Raw genomic sequence first — 20,965 nt, 5'->3', positions numbered from 1 at the left:
TTTCTAGTTTATCTGTTCTAATTCATGCCAACACAGTAGTGATTGTAGGGTAAATGTTACTACATGAGTACTGGGCTATCTAAATGAGTTGTTTTCACATGGCTTGTTTACATGCTTTAGCCCACACCAGAGGGGTGTACATTTTATTCCTAGTTAGTGTGGTGTTCACTGACTGGCCTATATGAATCCTGCTCATGCATGCTTAATGTTTCCTAATGAGTAGTAAGCGTTACCATAGTACTGTTTGAAGGAAGACTACATTAATGTGCACTAAAGAATTTTTAGTGCACGCCAGCAGGGTCCACACAGGATAATTAGCACAGGGCACACTAATGCAGACTTAGTTCTTTAGTCTGCACCACAGGGATGTAAGTTTGTATCTACGAGCCTTCAGTCATTTTCCTAGTGCACTGGATATCATATTATAAAGCTTACCATTGCTATTCTCTCTTTTGTGCACAGATTCCATTTGAAGGCCACAGGCTGTGTGGGCATAGAGATTGAGGCGGCCCTTTCAGATTAGAATTCAGAATCATGATTGAGGCAGTGTGGGGAATCTTGCACTTCTGTTGCCTGTGATGTACCTGTCCAGAGATGTACTGTAGGGAGGATAACAGTCCAGTGCCTTTCAAAAATATTAAGGGCTGAGCCCATGACTGTTACATGGCAGTGAGAGGCAGAGAAGCCTCTGACTTCCACATATGGGAGCTCCATGCCAGACAAACTAATTTGGTGACAGAAAGGGCTGCTATAAATCTGCTTTGCTGCTGATGGTCTGGACCTTTGTAACCCATGACCAGGCAGTGAACTCATGCAAATTAATTTCTCCCTACCAAGCCTTTAAATTGCCTTTTCAAGACCTCTCCGAGACTATTGGAGTTCTGATGTTGGCAGTAATTCCTATGAAGCTGCCACAGAGGGCAGTGTTCTCTTCAGGTTTAAGGGACTTGGTAATTTTCCCTCCATTTCCTGGTTGCCTAGGGCTGTATTGGAAGAGTGGGTAGACCTGCAGCCCAGCTGCCAACTCCACTTCAGAGCTGTCAGCCTATTGTTCTGTTTGGGCTTGGTGCAGTTTGTGCGACTTATCTATGGCCGATAGGATGAGTGGCATTCAGAGAGAATTTGAAGTCCACACCACAAAAGCATAGTCAGTAATGAGGTCCCTCACCAAGAACATCTTTGGCAAACCAATACCCTGATAAATAGAGAGGTGAAGCTGAGTATATATTGGTGGTCAGTATTTGGACCTATGGGACTGAAATATAGCCTCTCACTGTCAAGATTGAGAAGAAGTTGGACAACATTTAGATGAAGCATCTCTGATTGAAAACATCAATTCACATCAAATGACAAGATCCATTTTCTAACTAAATAGGTCTCACTCTCAGATGGCTGTCCAACACTCTCAAAGGTGCTATGGTTATCTGCTCCGAATGCCTACCAACTTCCTTGTGAGAACCATCTTTGACTTTGACCAAGTAAAAGCAGGATGGAAAAGACCCCTATCCCCCCAAAGATCTAAAAACACAATGGTTGGACAGTATTGACAGAGACCAGCCATCCTATCCTGTAACGCACCAGGTTTGGTTCAGGGCAGAACACTGTGGAGGCATATAACATATTCAGTGGTCTCTAAACTGTCCAAGAGGCAGCATGAGAAGTAACCATAGCCATTACACAGCTGACCCTAAAGAGGATTCCCTTAAGATTCCAGTTCCACAGCTGCAGAACCATTCTGAAACATAGAACTTCTGTTTTGCCTCTAAATATGAACAAGAATAAGACTGAGTTTGTCATGGTTATGTTTGCATAACCTAAAAAACGTTTTTCCTTAAACAAGAGTGTGACATACCTGGGCTATAGTCCAGACTAATGAGTAGCTGTGTCACCCCTACCCTGTAACCTGGGGTGCCCTTTACAATGCCTTGCTGCTGTAGCGTCCAACCTGGACTGTTCACAAACAGCCTGCAGCATGTAAATCATATGTTTGTGTGCTGCAGCCAGCCAGCCACACCTTGGTTCTTACCAGTCTTGGTTATGCTTCAGGGTAATCCCAATCCTGGATCTTCCCCCAGAAATATATGTCCTGTAGTGCCCAGCCCTCTTCTGGACAGTACAAATATATTAAGTCCAATTATTCCTTTAGAGGCATAATATGCCAGCTCATTATTTTAAATAGTTATCCAGACACTTCACCTTACACACACTGGATTAGATAAAACAAGTTAATTAACTACAAAGAGAGATTTTATGTGAGTACAAGTAATGAGGCATAAACAAATAGTTACAAGAAAAATAAAGATGAAAATGCTTACTGGTGCCTAATTTAACAAACGATATGAGATTCAAAGCAAAATTTTCTCACCGCATGCTTTCAGCAGTCTTACTGACCAAACTCTTTGTCAGTACCCCTCCCCCAGAGTCCAACAGCTGCTTCATTTGTCTTTTCAGATGCCAAGAATGCCATAGGCAGGGAGAACGAAAGAGTGGTGTTTTGGGGTGTTTGCCCCTGCTTTTTATAGTTTCAGTCCCCATCCTGAAAAACATTTCCAGCTAGCAGCAAGGTGACAGGCAGTCTGTTTGGAAGGAAACGCCTTCATGTTTCTTTGCTAAAGATGTAAGTGGTTTTTTGCCTCTGCCCCCTTTCCTGCCAACGAATGCCCGCTTAGCAGGTAATGGTCCACCAGCCTTGTTTACGCCTGACTTAGGCATCAGCTTGCCCTTTGTCTCTGAGGAACCATTTTGGCCACTCCCCAGACTTACCTGGAAAATGTACTTTTAGTCATGATTGTAGTTCATGTTGATAACTTCACATATAATGCTGCTAATGGCATTTTGCCATATTATTGATCACCAAATTGAATTTTTTTAAATACTTCCCAAGCATAAGTTGTAAAAACATTACAGTAGTGCATAGGATGTGAACACAGGGGTATATTCTACACAAAAAGAATAAACTGAGTGAAAATCTTGGAGTGATTTCTGGAAAAGAAGGGGTTTCTGTACAAATCTCCCATTGTAATCCACCAAGTGTCCTGCTCATTTAGGGAATTTAAGCGTGATGATGATATGGGTACATTGTTAAGGTCTGAGTCAAGAGTTTTGACTTATGGTATGAAGCCAAAAATGAGTCCTAATTTCAGATGCTTAGATTACAAGATAATTCCTGTTGAAGGCTAAATCCATTTAATCTGTGGACTCTTGTGTGATCCACACAAAGAGCAACTGTATTTTTATTTTTTAAAAATGAAACTATATGTAAATATATAACCAGTCTTAGAAGTTACAGGGGGAAGAAGGGAGAGAAGTGAATTTGTGCAGTTTTAGTGATTTTTATTGAAACTCACTCTTGCGTCAATATTTGGACTTTCCTGATTTTTTCCTTTAATCGGTTAATCTTAGCTAAGTAAATATTTATTGAAGATTACTTTTAAAAATGTTTTCAAGATGATTTATGGCTGTCAGTGTTTGTTTGTTTTCTTATTTGATGCCTTCATGTTGTTTAGCAGTAAACAGAAGCAACCTTTAAAAGGCAAGGCAAACTAATTGTATTCCCTGCATGCATAAGGCTGATACATTCTCTTTATCAAGAGTAAATAAAAACCCTTCCATTTAAAGAGTAATGCAGTATAGAATAGAAACTGGAAATAATGAGGAGTGGATATGAATTCATGAGGAAAATATACTTTTCAAACTGCTTTTTAGCAGATTGTTTTATGCCATCATGGGAATGTGCTGTTCTCTTGGGGTTATAAATGATTCAAGTAATGTTGTTATATCTATTGTATAAATTTACAAATATAAAATACAATATTTTATTGATGCCCCCTTTCCTCAGCCAAAACTAGCTGTGGCTTGATTTCATACTACTAATTTAAAATCTTTTGAACGGCTGTACAGGTACTGTTCATTGAGCACAAATTGTTAAAGGTGTTTGTCTTAATGAGAACAAACATATTCTCAACGGATTTCCCTACATTGTAGCAGAAGACTGATAGTTGGCTTGGAGGTTTCTTTTCAGTGAGTTAGGAAGTTTTTCAAATCTAAATTCATCTGAGTGGAGCTGTCATTCTATCTTTTTTCATCAGAATAAGAACTGACAGGATATATTGCATTTAATCTTCCACATTTCCAAGCGTTCAGTTCAGTACAACTGAGTGAGGGAAAGAAATATGCCAGCAGTATCCCTTAAAACATCATGAAAATTAATTTGTAGAATGGAATTCTGTGTCAAAAAGAACAGCTAATTGTAGAAGTCATTTTGCTCAGCTAATGGGTATCTTTAATGACCAAAAGAGAGCTAGCTGTATCTTCAAAGGCTGAAATCAGCGTGAAGTGAGCAAGCAAAACTCTGCCTGCACATGTTTATACAGTTTTTAACAGGAATGTTCAAAGATATCTGTTGGGCAGTTTTAGTCACAGTACTTCTTGTTTTAATTGTATGCTAATATATGCTGTGTAGAGGTGATAATACATCTGAGAAATCCTTTTTTACTGTACGTGAGTCTGTATCCAGGGTACTGCAATACCCTCCTTCCTCCCCCGCCCCTAAAAAGGTCAGGGTTATTTACAAGAATGATGTATTCAGATCAGTCCTGGACAAAGCTTTTCACCTCATATCATTTAGCCTTATTTGGAGTTTTGGCCCAAAATTGAACCTCAAAACTCAGCATGCCTCCATGTGCCACTATCCCCACCATGCCCCATTCCCCAAAAGAAGTAGTCTAGCTTCCTAGTGAGGTAACAGGCAGTGATGCACCAGCAGTGTTTCTGGGGAAAGGTGTTTTGGTCCTACTGGTATAAGATCAAGGCACAAATAAGGTAACCCACTCCACTTCCCTTAAGATTTTTATTTTGGGATTTGAGGTGAGCCTCTCTTGTCGGCCTCCTTGAAAAAAGGTAAGGAAGAAGAGTTAAGATTACCAACATCTCTCACATACAGGCCCCATCATATCAAAGGATCTGGACTTCAGAGAACTTCTGAAGCTTCTTTCCAAAGGACTAGAGGGGTAGCCGTGTTATTCTGGATCTGGATCTGTAAGAGTCCTGTGGCACCTTATAGACTAACAGACATATTGGAGCATGAGCTTTCGTGGGTGAATACATATCATGCATCCGACGAAGTGGGTATTCACCCACGAAAGCTCATGCTCCAATACGTCTGTTAGTCTATAAGGTGCCACAGGCTGCCTTTCCAAAGGACGAATATACTGAATTGCTCAAAAAAAATACTAATCTCATTGCTCTGAATCTCTGACAGGCTTACAAGCGCATATGTTCACATCCCGTTCTGTTCATATCTATATGTTTATGGAATGCACAGTTCACAGTATTGTTTTTCAGAGTGTCCTTGTTGCAATAGACTACATGTCTACAGTCTTGAAGGTACACAATGGGCGCTCCGAATAAATGTCTTTTTTCCTTTTTGCTAATAGGTAAATATTAACTGAACTAGAGTTGTTTGCCATTTTATGTGTTGTGGACACATGGACAGGCCAGTATTACCCTACCTAATGGTTTAAAAATGTGAGGAGCTCTTAATTTAAGAGAAACGCATTGTACATGTTCACCTCTATCTTGATTATTGATGAGAGAGTACACATTGCCACCAGGGTTATGGCATCTCTAAGGTTCCTTATTCATTATTTCCAATACATTGAAGCTCAGACAGACTAAAGCACACACAGCTTTATCCTTTGCTGGTATGGCCATCTGAGGTTGACCTATATGGAATCAAATTTCTTCGTGGCAAAAGAAGCAGACATCAAGGTTTCTCAGAACCAAATACTTTTGTGGATGTATCACAATTGACGTGTAGGAGCTTTCTTGGTAAGCTTTCACACCCAGGAACATGATTCTTTGAGGAATCTAGGATGCATTTCAATCTCTTATAAAGAATGTGCTTAATTCTTTGGAGATACTCAAAAATTTGATGTGCAGTCTAGCAGTATTAATCCAAACAGACAAAACAAATAGTTGGCTATTACATGAAAGAGGAACATTGTCAACCCTCTTGTGGGGTGCATCGGGTTTCCAAAATTGTATCGAGGGCTGGTTAGGGGAGGCTGTGACCCCCACACACACTTCTTTCCCCCGGACCACCCCCCCGAGCTGAGACTGCAGGGGATGGGGAATAACGGAGGAGGGGCCAGGGGCTAGCCTCCCGGGCCAGGAGCTCAGAGGCCAGGCAGGAGGGTCCTGCAGGCTGGATGTGGCCCACGGGCAGTTGTTTGCCCACCTCTGGTTTAGTGTTTGAGTGTTAAACTGAACTACATCATCAAAATCTCATGAGTTTTTGGACAAAAATGGGAAAAATCTGACCTTTCAAAGTTTCCATAATCTTTCTTTAAACTATCCCTGAATAAGATTAGGAAAATAGGCCTCCTTCACTTTAAGAACAGACGTAGAAGTGAAGGTGCAGGCTTGCAGTCCCCTCTTCAGAAATTTTAAAGGGGAGGGAATAGGATCATCCTTTTGGGGCTTATTTCTAATTAGTTTAGACTAAAAATTTACAGTTTTATTGTATTTGATGATGTCCTGTAGTGTTGCTAGTGTTCTTCATTATTTTGTAAGGTCTTCAATCTTAGTTCAGATTTTTCTCATTTCCAGTTTTTTTGTTTGCTATTTTTATCTATGACTATTGCTCTGTATTTCCTATAAGGCACAAGCTAATATAGAAGCATTTCATTTATTTTTGCCTCCTCATTAATATTTTTGCTTTTCAGTTTGGATTTCAGTTTTACAAAAAGATAGACCCAAAACTTACCTGGAAATTTTGCCTTAGTAATATTTTATTGCTGGTATTTAAATGATAGAGAAAAGACTTTTCCTTCATGACTAGGGAAGGAAGGAAATTAACTTTTTCAATTGGTCCTTAAACTTTGATTTGTTAGTTGTGCAGAAAGTAGGAATAATAAATTTACAGTAGCTCAGGTTTACAGTATCAAGGTTTATGGTATAGAATAGTGGTCACAAGACCAAATGTTTGTGATCTAGTTCTGTTTGTTAGATAATAGGTGTTTTACCTTTTGTCTAGATCTGATAAAAGCTTCAAAAACCTTAAGCTGCCTATTTTCCATTGTTATAGGCAAGTAAATAATCGTGTTCATGTATTTTCCCTGTCCACACTTACAGGGGTCACAAGCGCAAATTGGATGAAGATGATGCTGCCAGTGAATCCAGTAAAGAGTCCAGCAACGAGGATGAGGAGGGGAGCAGTTCAGAGGCAGATGAAATGGCAGCAGCACTTGAAGCTGAATTGAATGACTTCATGTGACATTCATATGAGAGGGGATTTACTGCTTGTAACAGATCTAATTTCAAATGAGCCCCTTATGTCAGTACTCAAGGTTTTTCCAAAATGTGTGTGTATATTTTGCAAAGCAACACAAGAGGTGACACATTATTTTACAAAATCAGAAATAGATGTTTTTAAGGTGTTTTACTAAAGGAAAATATACTTTTTTAAAAGGAAAAGTATTAAGGGGGACTTGGTGTACTATGCCAAAGAAGTGTTATGAGCTCTGCAGAACCTTCATATACTAGGACAGTAGTACAAAGATTTATGATTTAACATACAGTAACTTTTTTATATATCTGAAGGTATGGTTTTGGGTAACTGGCTTCAAAGGAAAGAAGGCCACAAAGAGGGTGGAATTGCTTGAATAATGCAGCAGGAACCTGATGATCTGGTCTTACCTTTTTCCGCAATTAAATACTATCCAATATAAAAATTTTTAAAATAAAAAAGAGCAATTTATATTTGTATAGAAACTGAGAATGTAATATGCAAGCTTTGTGAACTCTGCACTTGACCTACCTGTCACTGGCTTCTAAGAGAATACAAAATGACTGAATTTCATGCTCTTAAGTTACTTTGTGAACTAGCTGGATTCTTTAGGGAGACCACTTAGATTTTTAACTTTGCTTCTCTGTAACCTGGAATTTTAGCACAGCATACTGTGTGATCCTGTACTGCCATAAGGAGCTTATTCACCCATTTGTGTTGTTCTTGGAAGGAATGCGTGCTGCTTCATTCTAGATAGGGTTTTATTTCTTTGAGAGATCTGATGTAAAGTTTTTGTATATTCTATTTCATATTTGACCCACAAAACAGATTTTCTTTCATTTAATAAAAATCCATTTTGTAAATTCTGTTTTCATTTCATGGGTTGCAAAAATCAATGACTATACTTCACCTGCTTCCATCACACAAGAAACTACACACCTTTGCATTATTCTCCTGTGAAAATTGTGAATATCATCTGAAGCAACGGCAAAACTTTGTTTTTTTAATAGATACTCAAATGTCCAAGTTCACAGTGTGCCCTTGTTATCTGAGCTAACATAGAACAGTTACAAAATAATTTGGCCAGAAGATCTGTATTTTGATTATCTAAAAAGAGCATTGTTTTTATTACTTTTCAAATATTTTCAGTATTTTATAAGATGAATAAATATTGTATAAAATGACAAGTCATGGAAAAGATTCAGATAATATAAATATTTACTGCCATTAAAATATAGAAGGCCCAGGCATGTTGAATAGTATTTGCAGAGCAGAGAGAGAGCTTAAAATGCTATGGCTAATTTTCTCTGATGTCAGATGAAACACATTTCTTGCCATGCAAAATTATAGGATTTTTAAAACACACGGTGGGTCATTGGTGGGAATTGTGTTAGTATGAAATAACATTGATTCTTTTATTCAGTTTTTGGTCCCCTATGCTATTGGGTTTCAGACTGAGAAGTGTATTGATATTTATCAGACTAGTAAATCAAACCAGTACTGACTTCTCGTGTATAAAAGGCTGGCTTGGGTTTCGGTCTCTAAATTTTTAAATACTGAGTATGTAACTGAACTGATATATTAGGTCATTGTGAAGGGAGAGTTATGCCAATTAGTTATACACATTGTATTGATTTAGCATCAGCTCCAGAGCACATTGCCAGTTTGTTCTTATGGATTAAGCATCACTGAGATTGCTTAAGAGCTTGCTGTACTGTTGTTGCTACAGCATGGGACTGAAATCTCTATTACTATGCATTGTTCTACCGTGCTTCTACAGCAAAGGTAACTTCATTGAAGGGACAGAAGAGGTAGGAAAGTGGCACTGGAAAAGATCTACTAAGGACCTAGGCATTACAGTGAACGAGAAGCTGGATATGAGTCAGCAGTGTCCCTTGTTGCCAAGAAAGCCAACAGCATATTGGGCTGTATTAGTAGGAGCATTGCCAGCGGATCGAGGGAAGTGATTATTCCCTTCTATTCGGAATTGGTGAGGCCACATGGAGTATTGTCTAGTTTTGGTCCCCCCACTAGAGAAGGGATGTGAACAAATTGGAGAAAGTCCTTGGAGGGCAACAAAAATGATTAGGGGGCTGGGGAACATGACTTACGAGGAGAGGCTGAGAGAACTGGGGTTAGTCTGCAGAAAAGAAAAGTGAGGGAGAATTTGATAGTCTTCAACTACTTGAAGGGGGATTCCAAAGAGGATGGAGCTCAGCTGTTCTCAGTAGTATCACGTGACAGAACAAGGAGCAATGGTCTCAAGTTGCAGTGGGGGAGGTCTAGGTTGGATGTTAGGAAACACTATTTCACTAGGAGGATGGTGAAGCACTGGAATGGGTTACCTCAGGAAGTGGTGGAATCTCCATCCTTAAAGGTTTTTAAGGCTGGGCTTGACAAAGCCCTGGCTGGGATGATTTAATTGGTGTTGGTCCTGCTTTGAGCAGGTGATTGGACTAGATGACCTCCTGAGGTCTCTTCCAACCTTAATATTCTATGATTCTACTTGAAACAGTTCAAGGCTATTGTTTAAAAAAAAAAAAAAAAAAATTCCTTCCCCCAGTCTTTTTTTTTTTTTTTTATTAAAGAAGCTGACTCCCTGCATTTCAGTAGCAACATTTCCTTCAGATTAGGAACCTCCACTCTTGATTTCCATCCTTTTTCTGAACTAAGTAATATATCTGGGAAATATTTCTCCATCTTACCACCACCATATATTGAATTTGTATATGATCCCTTAGAGCAGAGAGTCTCAATCTTTTTCATTCTGCAGACAACTGTTGGAGAGGAAATGAGAACCTTTCATAGACTTCTCCTTCCAGTCAGCCCCATTTCCCCGTTGCTTGATTTTCAGAATGTTTGTCTGCAGACCTCTAGTGGCCTTAGAACTCTTCATGAGCAAATATTGATAAAGGACATGAGGCTAATTGCCAAAATACAATCTAAATCCTTACCATTCCAGTAAAGCTGCAATTTAGCAAAACACGTCTTTTTTTCCATAAAATAATTAAGAAAATGTCTCCTTTATAGAACATCACAATTCAGGCTGTTCTAAGAGACCCCAGACAGAGTAGCCACTGTCTTAGTGATGAGCTAATGTGTAACGAGGGAATTGAGAACATTGATATAGCAGCTTTGGATAGGAAATAGATTAATGAAAATAGACTCTGAAGGAAGTGATCATTAGGTGCTCCAATCAAGCCCACTGTAGCTTTTACCTTTTGAGCCATGCCAGTACCTATTATTTGGGGGAGCACATCAGAGATTAAGTTGGATAGAACCATTTGCGGGATTGTAAGTTCTATTTGCTTTACATTTCCAAGCAAGATGCAAGGACAGTATTCCTAGTGGGGAGCACCAAAATTATTTTTCTTAACCAGGAGTTTGTGGAAAACGTTTGATTCATTAGTAACTTCTGACCATTTAAAATAACCTCATTCTGAGAAATGGACAATGATACAATCCTCTATACAGCCCAAGCCTAAAATGTTCTATCCACGGAAATGCTCTCTGAGAACACTGAATGCTACTCCAAGTCAGACTGTAGAAGGGCATCTAGAAATACTTACTAATTAATTTGTCAGCAAAATGGGAAGTCAAATAGTTGTCAAAAAGTTTTATGCAACATTCATTGTGCAACCTGTTCAGATACTAGATGAGGATCTTTTGTGATTAAGCAAAAGTTCATCTTTTTAGAATATATCTCTTGTATCTTTATGCCATAAATAAATTAGTTACCTTCTTAAGGATGGAATGTCAGCTTTACCACCGAATAGCCTCTCAAGTTCAGCATGTGCCATTAGCTCAATGCTGTTGGGGTTTTGAGATTAGTTTGAGGACTCTCAGGCATCACACATCTAAACTTCAACTAGATGAATCTCAAAGGATAATCACTCTTGCTCTTTGTTGGTTGTAATGTAGAGTGCTGTTCTAGAGTCTGAATGTGAAGTGATGGTGTAAAGACCTAGTGAACAGCAGACAGGTTATTTTTGTGATACAATTTTTAAAATATCCTATGAATGTCCTACGTATTTTATGGGGTTTTGCTAAATGTCTGTCAAATAGCATTGAAGCAATGTTATGTCATGTTGGTGAAAACTTTTACATGGCTGCTGAGTTCCACTCTAAGTTAGCTGCATTTCAGTTGTGGGTGGAGTGATTTCTGTAGATGTAAAGTTTGAAAAGCTCTTTGGGATGAAATGAAAGATGCTATACAGAAATGAAAGATGTATTTTCTCTTCCCCTTTCTTATTTTATTTATGATCACCACTTTTGGGATAACCAGCAGTGAGTGTCTAAGCAAATATCTTTCAGATGACCAAGCTTCAGTCAGGCCCAAGATCATAGGGAGTCTCATGCAAACATTGAAGTGGGAGCCTTCATCAAATAGTGAAACCTGAACCTATGTTAAAATCAGCTTCCATTGTAGGGAACAAGGTTTGGAAGAGCCTAGAGCTAGCACTGAAACTTACTCATACCAAGTACATGCCTAGACCCCAATGCTCGGAAAGTCATAGAACACAGCTGAAGTCAAAGCCAGACAGTTTCTTCAAATTAAGAAAAGACTAAGTATTTCACAGAATATTTTGTTCTTTAACATAATGCATTGAAATAGCTATAATACAATAATAGCATACATTTTTTTCAGGACCTGGGGTTACCACTGGGTTTTCAGAACATACCAATCTATTGCCTATCTCTAAGAAATCTGAGAAATTCATCTTGCTTTTTGTCTTAAAGCAGAATCTCACGGTCATTCGGAGAACTGTTTCTTGTAGGCTAGCCACCAAATTTCTTTTGTGATGGTAAATGAAATTTCAAGAGAAATAAAATGTCCTAGCTAAACTGGTGGTACGAAGGCACTAGATGTATGAAGCTGTCATTTGCTACCACTAACTTCTGCCTTTTTTTTTTCCCCAAGATACAAAAAGTATCCTACACAGGTTACAAATGTGCTTTATGAAATGGCTTCTAAAACTCCTATAAAAATGACCTATATGCCTTGGCTTACTGTTCCAAATGTAATTTCACATCCATAGCCAATCTTTGTTTAAGGGAAACAAGCTATCTGCTTGACCTGTTTCTGTGCATTAGATCTTCAACAATAACCTGCTGCCAGGAAGGTATTCTTAGTGCTAATGTAAAAAGCAGAATCTCACTTAGTCAAAGCAGCACTGCATGGTCAGTTTAACTCAGATAATCTAATGGTACTAGGCATGGAAATGGCCACAGAATGAGGATACAGTACATGCTGCTCCATTAAGCTCTCAATTTGACCTGAGTCACTTCTCTAACCGTCCAGAGACCGCTTTCTCGTGTTCTAACAACTTTGCCAGAAACAGAAAAGAGAAGAGCAATTCTGTTCATTGTAAGATCTGTAGCTGTACTCAAGTTTTCCTCCTTTTTTCAAGCAGTGCTTAATAAAAGACATTCTTATTTTTAATAGAACTGTGACATGCCTTCACATTTCTATGTGTAGACACCTCATGATGCCTGTGATATAATGAAGATGATATCAAGTGATGCCCAGGCATTCTCCCATTCAGGAGTCGCTGCAAGGGTTCTTAGTCAATGGTAGGAGACTGAGCTGAAAGGCTCTAACTATACAAATACTTCTGCTAGCAGGTTTTGTGCATAGATAACGTAGTCCCGGCAACTCTCCAAGTGTTACATGGTAACAAACTGCAGATGAAAAAATCTCAAGTTTCTCAAACTATTTATCCAATAACAAAAATTATATTAATATTTATGAAGCAGTTAAAGTATACAAATGTTAACTTTTATTTTTATAAAATACCTGAAATAGAAATACTAAAAAGTTGATTTTTTTAATGTAGAAATAGTCACTTGTAGCTAAACCAGGTAAACAGGTGAAATAAAAATGTAAAGTATATTGTATTTAATTGCTGTCTGGTATTTCAGTGACAAAACCTGAACGCAGTAACATAACGTTTGCACAGTTTCTTGCGCACACAAAGTGCATAATTTCAATTCCCCTGCCCACTCTGTATAGTCTCCTATATCCTGTCTTCCTTATTTGCCAAGTCAGTTCCATTCTCCACCTGTTGGATCACTTCACAGCTTATCTGGCCCTGGTCCCTTGGGCTTATCCCATTCTTTGCCTCTAGCCATGCTGTACACACTCCTGTCACTTAAGGGAACTTTCTTCTGTCAGTCTTATTCTCCTTTCTCTGTTGATCCCGTTTACCATACACTTTAACGAACCTTTCTTCGTACTACTCACCTCTATTATTATCGATTCAGATGCACATTGGGCTCCCTTTCAACTGCAGCCTATAAGATCATGTTTGCTTATGCTAGTTGAAAATGTGCTGAAGTGTAAGTAGGGAACAGGCCTTTAGGCCTAAAGTTTAAACCTCATATTAGCTAAAGCTAAGGATTTTAGCATGGGTGACTAAGAGATATGAATAGAAATGCCACAGGGCATAACTTTGGGTCATGTAGGAAACACATTTTTGTGTTAACTGGTTTTAGCAGGTCTTGTAGGGAAATGTTTGGATGTTTTGGAATATCGGTAACTGCAGAATTTGCATTGATGCAAATGGTAATTAGAATGAGTTTTGATATTAATGGACAATAAAGAAGTAAAATATTGGGTTTTAGACTATGGTAGATTAAATGTGGTAGTGGAAATGTAGATATGGCTTAATTAAGGGATGTTATATAATTGCTAATTAAAAGGGTAGTTCACTAACTTTGGACTAGTGTGCTCATCCACCATCCAGGTACCATTAGAGGCAGAATTATATACCCATTCTCATCCAGGCACTGATCACGCCTGAATGCACCAGTTCATCTTGGAATGTGCGTTTAAATGCAGTGTGTGGATATACTGTAATGCCCGTTTGCTTTAACTATTTTATTTTAAATAAAGTCTTTAATTCCTTTACTCATTGTGTCATTCACAGTCCTCCACTAAACTGAATGATCTGTAACTGCCCCAGAGGCTTAAACCTTAGAGAGTTCGGTTTGTTCTATTTCTTATCTTTATACGATTAACTGGAAAAACATAAATTAAAGTTACAGGTTGGTGACCACAGCAGGACTGTGGGGCACCTGTTGAGTGATATGGGGGTTCACTGAGGAGTGAGACAGTCCAGAAAGCGCCAGAGAGCAAACTCGCGCTTCTCATAGAATCATTGATCTGTTCTGCACTCAGCTGTAAAGTGGTTTGAAACAGATGGTGGGTTTGTTTTGCAAACAGAGCACTGCTTATGAATCCAGAGTGCCTTCTCTTCGCTAGCAGCTGCAATAAACACATTTGTAATGTTATGTAGGGGAAAATATTTTTTAGGTATGTCATTTAATTTTTTTTGTTGGTACTGGAGGCTGTAGAAACCCAGTACTAGCACAAGGGCATAAAATCCAAGACCGTCTGGGTACCCTGAGATATCAACAAGCATCTGACGGTTGGGTCCAGCATCCTCCCACAGTCCCAAAGGCTGTAGTGACTGGCCAGAGACATTCGTTGGGGACTGCCAGGTGGTAGCATACCCAAAAGAGAGGAGTGACTGTGCACCTACCTTAGATTCTGGTAGTGAAGAGGAGTGTGGGAGGTGAATGGGCATCTACCTCCACCTGTACTGATTCTGGTCCAGAGAAAGACCACAGACCTTCAGAAGAGTATTTGAAAGCTGACCATGCACCTATTCTTGATTCAAGTAACCAAAAGGAATGAACATAGCCTCCACCCTATATTGATTCTGGTCCAAAAGAGGGGCCAAAGATTCAAATAAGGATATTGGGGAAACTGAGTCAGGTTGCTAATATATAAACTTTGATATGAGTTAATATTTACACTGTTAGCTATACTGAGTGAGGAACACCTCCTCAGAATCTAGTGGTACAGAAGCCCTAGGAAAGGGCACTTAGAGATTTTAAAGTCTTACCTTTCCAGTCATGGGGGGATGAAGAGGGGCGGACATCCTGATGATCTGGCTGGTCTGCTACATTCCTTTTGGGTTTGTATATTTCTTGAGTACAAAGCTAATGATAAGCAGCTTAAGAGCTGAAAGTTAAACGGAGTAGCAATGGATTGTTGCATACAATGCATTAAAAATAAAATTTAAACAATTTAGGTAGAGAAACATGAATTAGCTGTAATAGAGAATAAAGATATTACAGACCAGGCAAAGTGCCACGTACAAGCACTGGTCAATCTTACTGCTGGGGGTGTCATGATTTTGAACAGGCTCGGATTAGAAACTGGCATCTTAGAAGGGTTGTCCTCCACTTCAAGATCGATGCCCAGCTATGGAAGGAAAAGGCTATGGAGCAATAAGTTTGAGGAATTTTGGGATCATGCTCAAGAATTTGAGATTTGTAATACAGCTACACAGAGTGAGTTGGCCGAACTTTGTGCTGTTTTATATGAAGGGAATCAGGATTTTAGAACAGACCCTTTGATGTTTTGGGACATGAAGGCTGATATTCAGCTTACCAGGGAGATTTTTCTCTAATAGCAAATATGCCTCTGGAGAGACTAGACCTGTGTCTCTGGTTTCCCCAGGACAGGAGCATAGTGGAATACTAAAAAGATCCAGAGCTCAAAAACTGAGAGAGCAATCCGTCTCTGACACAGCGGTTCAAACCATAATAGTCCAGCTTGGGATAAGAGCTTTGGTTTTGTTGAAGAAGTAGCAGGAATCTCTGATACACCTTCCTCTTACATCTTGAGATTCTAGACACTGCCAAAAAAAGGATGTTGGAAACTATTACTGTTTGTGAGTAAGCACAGGCAATACTGACATTATCTAACCCTCTTTATGCAGAATTAGATTGCACAAAAGAGGCCAGGGGCTAAATTTCCTGTAAACAGGGTGGCCACACAGCAGCCTATCAAGGGCTGCCCAAGGTTCCCCAGCCCAGCCCTGCCGGATCTGCCGTGGCCCGGGAGAGGTGCCTCTTGCACGGCCCCGAGCTATTCCAGCAAGAGAGGACTGGTGAGGGGTCCTCTCTCCCCACCGCAGTCTCAGGGCAACCTGCAACCCAACCCCACCGCAGAGCCTTCACCCCCAGCCAGAGCCCTCACCCCCTGCACCCAATCCTCTGCCTTAGCCCTGAGACCCTTCCTGCACCCTTAACCCCTTCTTCCCAGCCTCACCCCAGAGCCCTCATTGCTCCACACCCCAACCCTCTACCCTACCCATGAGACCCCTCCCACACCCTGAACCCCTCATCCCCAGCTCCACCCCAGAGCCTTCATCCCCCCCACACCCCAACCCTCTTCCCTAGCCCTGAGACCCCTCCCACACCCTGAACCCCTCATCCCCAGCCCCACCCCAGAGCCTTCACCCCCAGCCAGAGTCCTCATCCCCCCTACTCCAATCCTCTGCCCTAGCCTTGAGACCCCTCCCACACACAATATCCCCATCTCTGGCACCACCCCAGAGCCCTCACGCCCCCAACCCTCTGTCCCAGGCCTGAGACCCCTCCTGCACTCCAAACCCTTTGGCTCCACTCCCACCATACATCACCTCCATATTATGCACATAACAAAAGTCATTCCACATGTGGATGTAAAAAAATTGAGGGAACACTGGCCAGGGGACTTTCAGGCTATACTAATCTTCAGCTCTCTAGCCTACCATCCACCCACCCGTCTCCAGGGGTGACTTTATAACAGATCCTTGTAATTCAGAAGAGGGTGAAGGGTCAGAGGAACCAAATGAGGGACCTTGCCCTGTGGCAGTAGTGAATGTTAAAACATTGGATTGGATTTGGTAGCTAAAAAAGTTGGTCAAGTTAAAGAAGAGTCATGTAATTGGTTTGCATTCTATGAGAATTGAGAGTAATAGTTAAATGTTTCCGCTGTATTGGAGGGTTAGTTTAAAGAGTTTACAAATGCCAGTGGGCCCTTCTTTGTGGTAAACTCTCCCATCAGACTTTCAGTCAGGAGGTAAGGATTTTGCTGAGACACTGCTAAATTGGAAGAGATTTTATTTGCAGCACATAGGAATTGCACCATTAGCAAATGTTAAACAAAAAAAGGCTGAGTCTCCTCATGCCCATCATGGAGGATTAGCCACAGCCTGAGATGGCACTGACATGCACAGAGACGTTGGTTGTCCTCAATATGTGGATTTATTGATTAATAATGGTTTGCCTGCTGTTAAAAAGATGGATTGTCATCTGAACAAGGGAACAACAGAAACCCAGGTGTTGGAGTTGATAAACAAAACTGCTGATACAGTAGTTGACAAGGGATAAAGACAAAGTTTCCTGTAGCTGCAGGAGTAATTGTCCAAACTGAAGGACCCAGTTGTACTCCTGCAACCAAACCTCGTGCAATGGTGCGGAGGTTTGAGCCCTCTTAGTCTCAGGTAAGAGGGACTGCTCCCAGTTAGCCTCCATGTGGGCCCCTGCCAAGGTTTAAAAACGAGGAGCTGAGAGCACAGAAACCCTCTTGTGGACCCTGGCAGTCCTATGGCGCTCTATGCACTTGCCCTTCACAAACTCCCTCCTCAACCACTTCACGAGGAGGCTGGGTGGAGCCCAGAAGCCTCTGCCCAATCTGATTCATTGAATCAGGCATGATGGCAGAAATTCACTGAATTAATTGTAGCCTAAGAGAAGGAATTGAAGTGGTCAGACAGGTAACTAGATCCTAGTGAAGAAGGTTAGTTGTCTCCTCTCTGATGGAATGTGATTTGTCCTGGCTTTCTAGACCAATTGATCAAGCCCCTCTTTCCAGAAACCAGGTCAGGGGTGGAAGAGTATAGTCATTCACAATTAAGCCAGCGGGCCCCTCTGTGTCGCATCATGGTCTCCTTAGGTATAGACAGAGCAGGGAGACCAATTGTATCAGATCTCAAAAGGGTTGTGGGACAAAGTGATATGGGTGCAGGTGTATCTACAGTATATGATCCTCATCAAGCCACATCTCCTTTGCGTCATGTGTCTTGAGACTTTCACAAAACAGCCTGTTAAAACAAGGCTGTGACATTGATAGTCCACACAGGGAACTTATGCAGGACTCATGTTTTTACTCTAGCCAAGGTACCAGAACCATACAACCTGTTAGGAGCAGATTTTCTGGTGAAGCATGGATTAATTTTAGATTTGATCAAGAAATTGATTTGTCAAACAGTAAAGAAGTTAGGAAAAGAACCCCTTGTGGTTCCAGAATACATGCTGTTGGTCTGGTTTCTGCATCAGCCTCTTGTGACCTTGATGTGGTATATAATGACCCCATATTTGAGGACATTTTACAGCCAATTGTACAGCGAACTGTTGTGGCTTTCACTACACACAAACATGACTGTGGGTGTATGGACACATAACTCTTTATTATAGAAGATCCTCCTTCTCAAAAGCTATAGGACATTCCTAGAGAAGTTATATCAGATTTGAGGAAAATGGTAGATCCTTGTTGAGTCAAGTGGTTATCAGGAAATGTAATTCAAGTTGTAATTTTCCTTTACGGTTGGAAAGAGAGTCTGATGGCTCCTAGTGCCTTATAATAGACTTCTGGCAACTTGATAAAAACATTCCTGAGTGTGCTGCTACTGTAGCAAAAAAGCCAAGCATGCTGAAAGCATTTGGCCCAGAATCAATTTGGTTTTCCACTCTGGACATCTCTAGTGGCTTTTGGTCCATTCCCCTGGCCCCAGAGTGTCAATATAAATTTGCTTTCATGTTTGAATAGGAGAAATTCACTTGGAATTGGCTCTCCCAAGGATTTCATTGCGCACCTGCAATTTTCCATGGGCAATTTTTAAAAGGTTATTGCATGAGTCTTCTAAACCTTCAAGTTTGTTTTAATATATAGGTGACATCTCTTTGGCTACAGGAACAAGGAGAAGAATGTGATGATGCTGGAAGAGTTGTCGCAAATTCTCCAAAGAACAGGATTTAAAATGCAAACCCAAGACATGTCAGGTTCTCTCCAAAAAGGTTCTCTTCCTGCGATTCATGCTGTCCAGATTTGGATGCACTCCAGAATGACAAAAGGTGACACTCACATTACCCACTTATGTCAGAGCGCTAAGAGCATTTTTTAAGTTGACTGGTTTATCATCAAGAGTGCATACAAAATTGTGCCACTTTGGCAGGTCCGTTGTATCAGTTACTTAGGAAATGTGTTTCTTGGACGTGGACCTAGGAACACGCAAGCAGTGGCAGCCCTAAAGAAGGCCTCTGCTCCAGTGTTATTTAGACCAGACCCAACTAAGCCCTATCACTTATGTATAGGCGTTAATGACACAGCTGTTGGTGTAGTAGTGTCTCAGAAACTTGAGGGAATACCACGGCCTATAAGCTATGCTCCTAGATGCTTGATGTCTGTTCAGGAGTATGAGAAATATTTATTAGCTAAATTAAAAGATGGGCAATTCAGCATTTCACCTTTTTAATTGGTGTGAGCCCCACTGTACTGCACTTATCCTATACCCCAGTAAACTTTTTGCTGTCTGATAGGATAAAGAATGGACAGGTGTCCTTTGCATAATTGGCCCATTGGTCCTCTCTTTTGATAGGAAAGGACATCAACGTGGAGCCAGTGCAAGTTCCCTCTCCTTTGCCAGTAAGTTTGCTGTAGGAAGGAGAGCACACGTGTGCGCTATTAGCAATCCAAATGTTCAGTTGAGTCTATACTTGGCCCAAAGAGACTGAGTTTTCAAAATGCTTCAATATTTTTGTTGGTGGCTCTAGCTATTATTACTGAGCGAAACGGCACACTGGATTTGGGATACATCTAGTACCTCCTCAGGGAACAGGTGATGAGCCCTCAGAAATAAGCCAGGCATGTACTCCTCATTCAGCTCAGTATGCTGAATTGGCTGCTGTTGCTTGTGCCCTAGAACAGTGTTTAACTAAGTGGCAAAAGGAGATGCACACTGTTCAGGGCCGGCTTTAGGCACCAGCAAACCAAGCATGTGCTTGGGACAGCATAATTTCAGGGGCGGCATTCTGGCCACTTTTTTTTTTGCTTGGGGCAGCAAAAAACCTAGAGCTAGCCCTGGCACTGTTGAAAGATTATGTAGTTCTAGTGTATTCAGACTCTGCTTGAGTGTGTCTATGTCCTTCTGCCTCTTTCTTCTGAATAATCCTAGTCTAATTTACATCCTCCAGTTTCAGAAACTGAACCACATCTGGAGAAGGCAGAAGAAACATACTCTGCAACCAGAACATTGCTCTTGGACTTTAAGCAGATTTTCCGATGCAGCCTGAAAAGGAGTATCTTCACAGACTATTGTTTCCATAGTTTGAAGCAGACAATGATATCCTGCTGCTTTGAGATCAGAACTACTACATTATGATGTAATACGTGGATGAAAATACACCAAACCTAAATTAAATTTGCTAACCCAAGTTTGGAATGGCGTTTCCTTGCCAACTTGGACTAATGGAAACATGTTGGTTATGCATCGTGCCCCAGATCATATTGTTAGGCCTGAATAAAGATATAGCAGACAAAACCAGGTATGCCAACCTGACCAAAGTCAGGCTAACAGAGGTTTGTGGGTAATCCCTGAATGGAAAACACTGAGAAGCAGCAGCATGTCTCGCCTAACAATATGTTGGGTAGATATTGTATTGGTATAAAATTGGGATTGGATAGATCTGAAATATTTGTGATTCAACGAGATAGGTACTGTACTAGTAAATATATTATGGAATTCTGAAAATGAAAAACATGTTGCATTTGGAAACCCT

General features: G+C 40.5%; 1 protein-coding gene across 5 annotated transcripts in view; it reads left to right on the top strand.

Annotated features, from left to right (window-relative positions):
• CTDP1 (CTD phosphatase subunit 1) overlaps positions 1 to 20,685 on the top strand; it is a 191,491-nt gene extending 170,806 nt beyond the window's left edge. For 3 of the 5 annotated variants that reach the window (XM_030552588.1, XM_030552595.1, XM_030552596.1), the window contains 2 exons: positions 19,101 to 19,261; positions 20,381 to 20,685. In XM_030552588.1, the coding sequence (XP_030408448.1) occupies positions 19,101 to 19,261; positions 20,381 to 20,568 (349 nt within the window). In that variant the 3' untranslated portion in view covers positions 20,569 to 20,685. Of the gene's footprint in view, positions 1 to 7,134; positions 8,152 to 19,100; positions 19,262 to 19,785; positions 19,833 to 20,380 lie in introns of those variants that run through there. The other 2 variants (XM_030552589.1, XM_030552590.1) reach the window with 2 other exon arrangements.
• Positions 20,686 to 20,965: the final 280 nt, after the last annotated feature.

The sequence above is a fragment of the Gopherus evgoodei genome, chromosome 2 (assembly GCF_007399415.2).
Source record: "Gopherus evgoodei ecotype Sinaloan lineage chromosome 2, rGopEvg1_v1.p, whole genome shotgun sequence".
Taxonomy (NCBI): Eukaryota; Metazoa; Chordata; order Testudines; family Testudinidae; genus Gopherus; species Gopherus evgoodei.
This window is presented reverse-complemented; position numbering and strand designations above follow the sequence as displayed.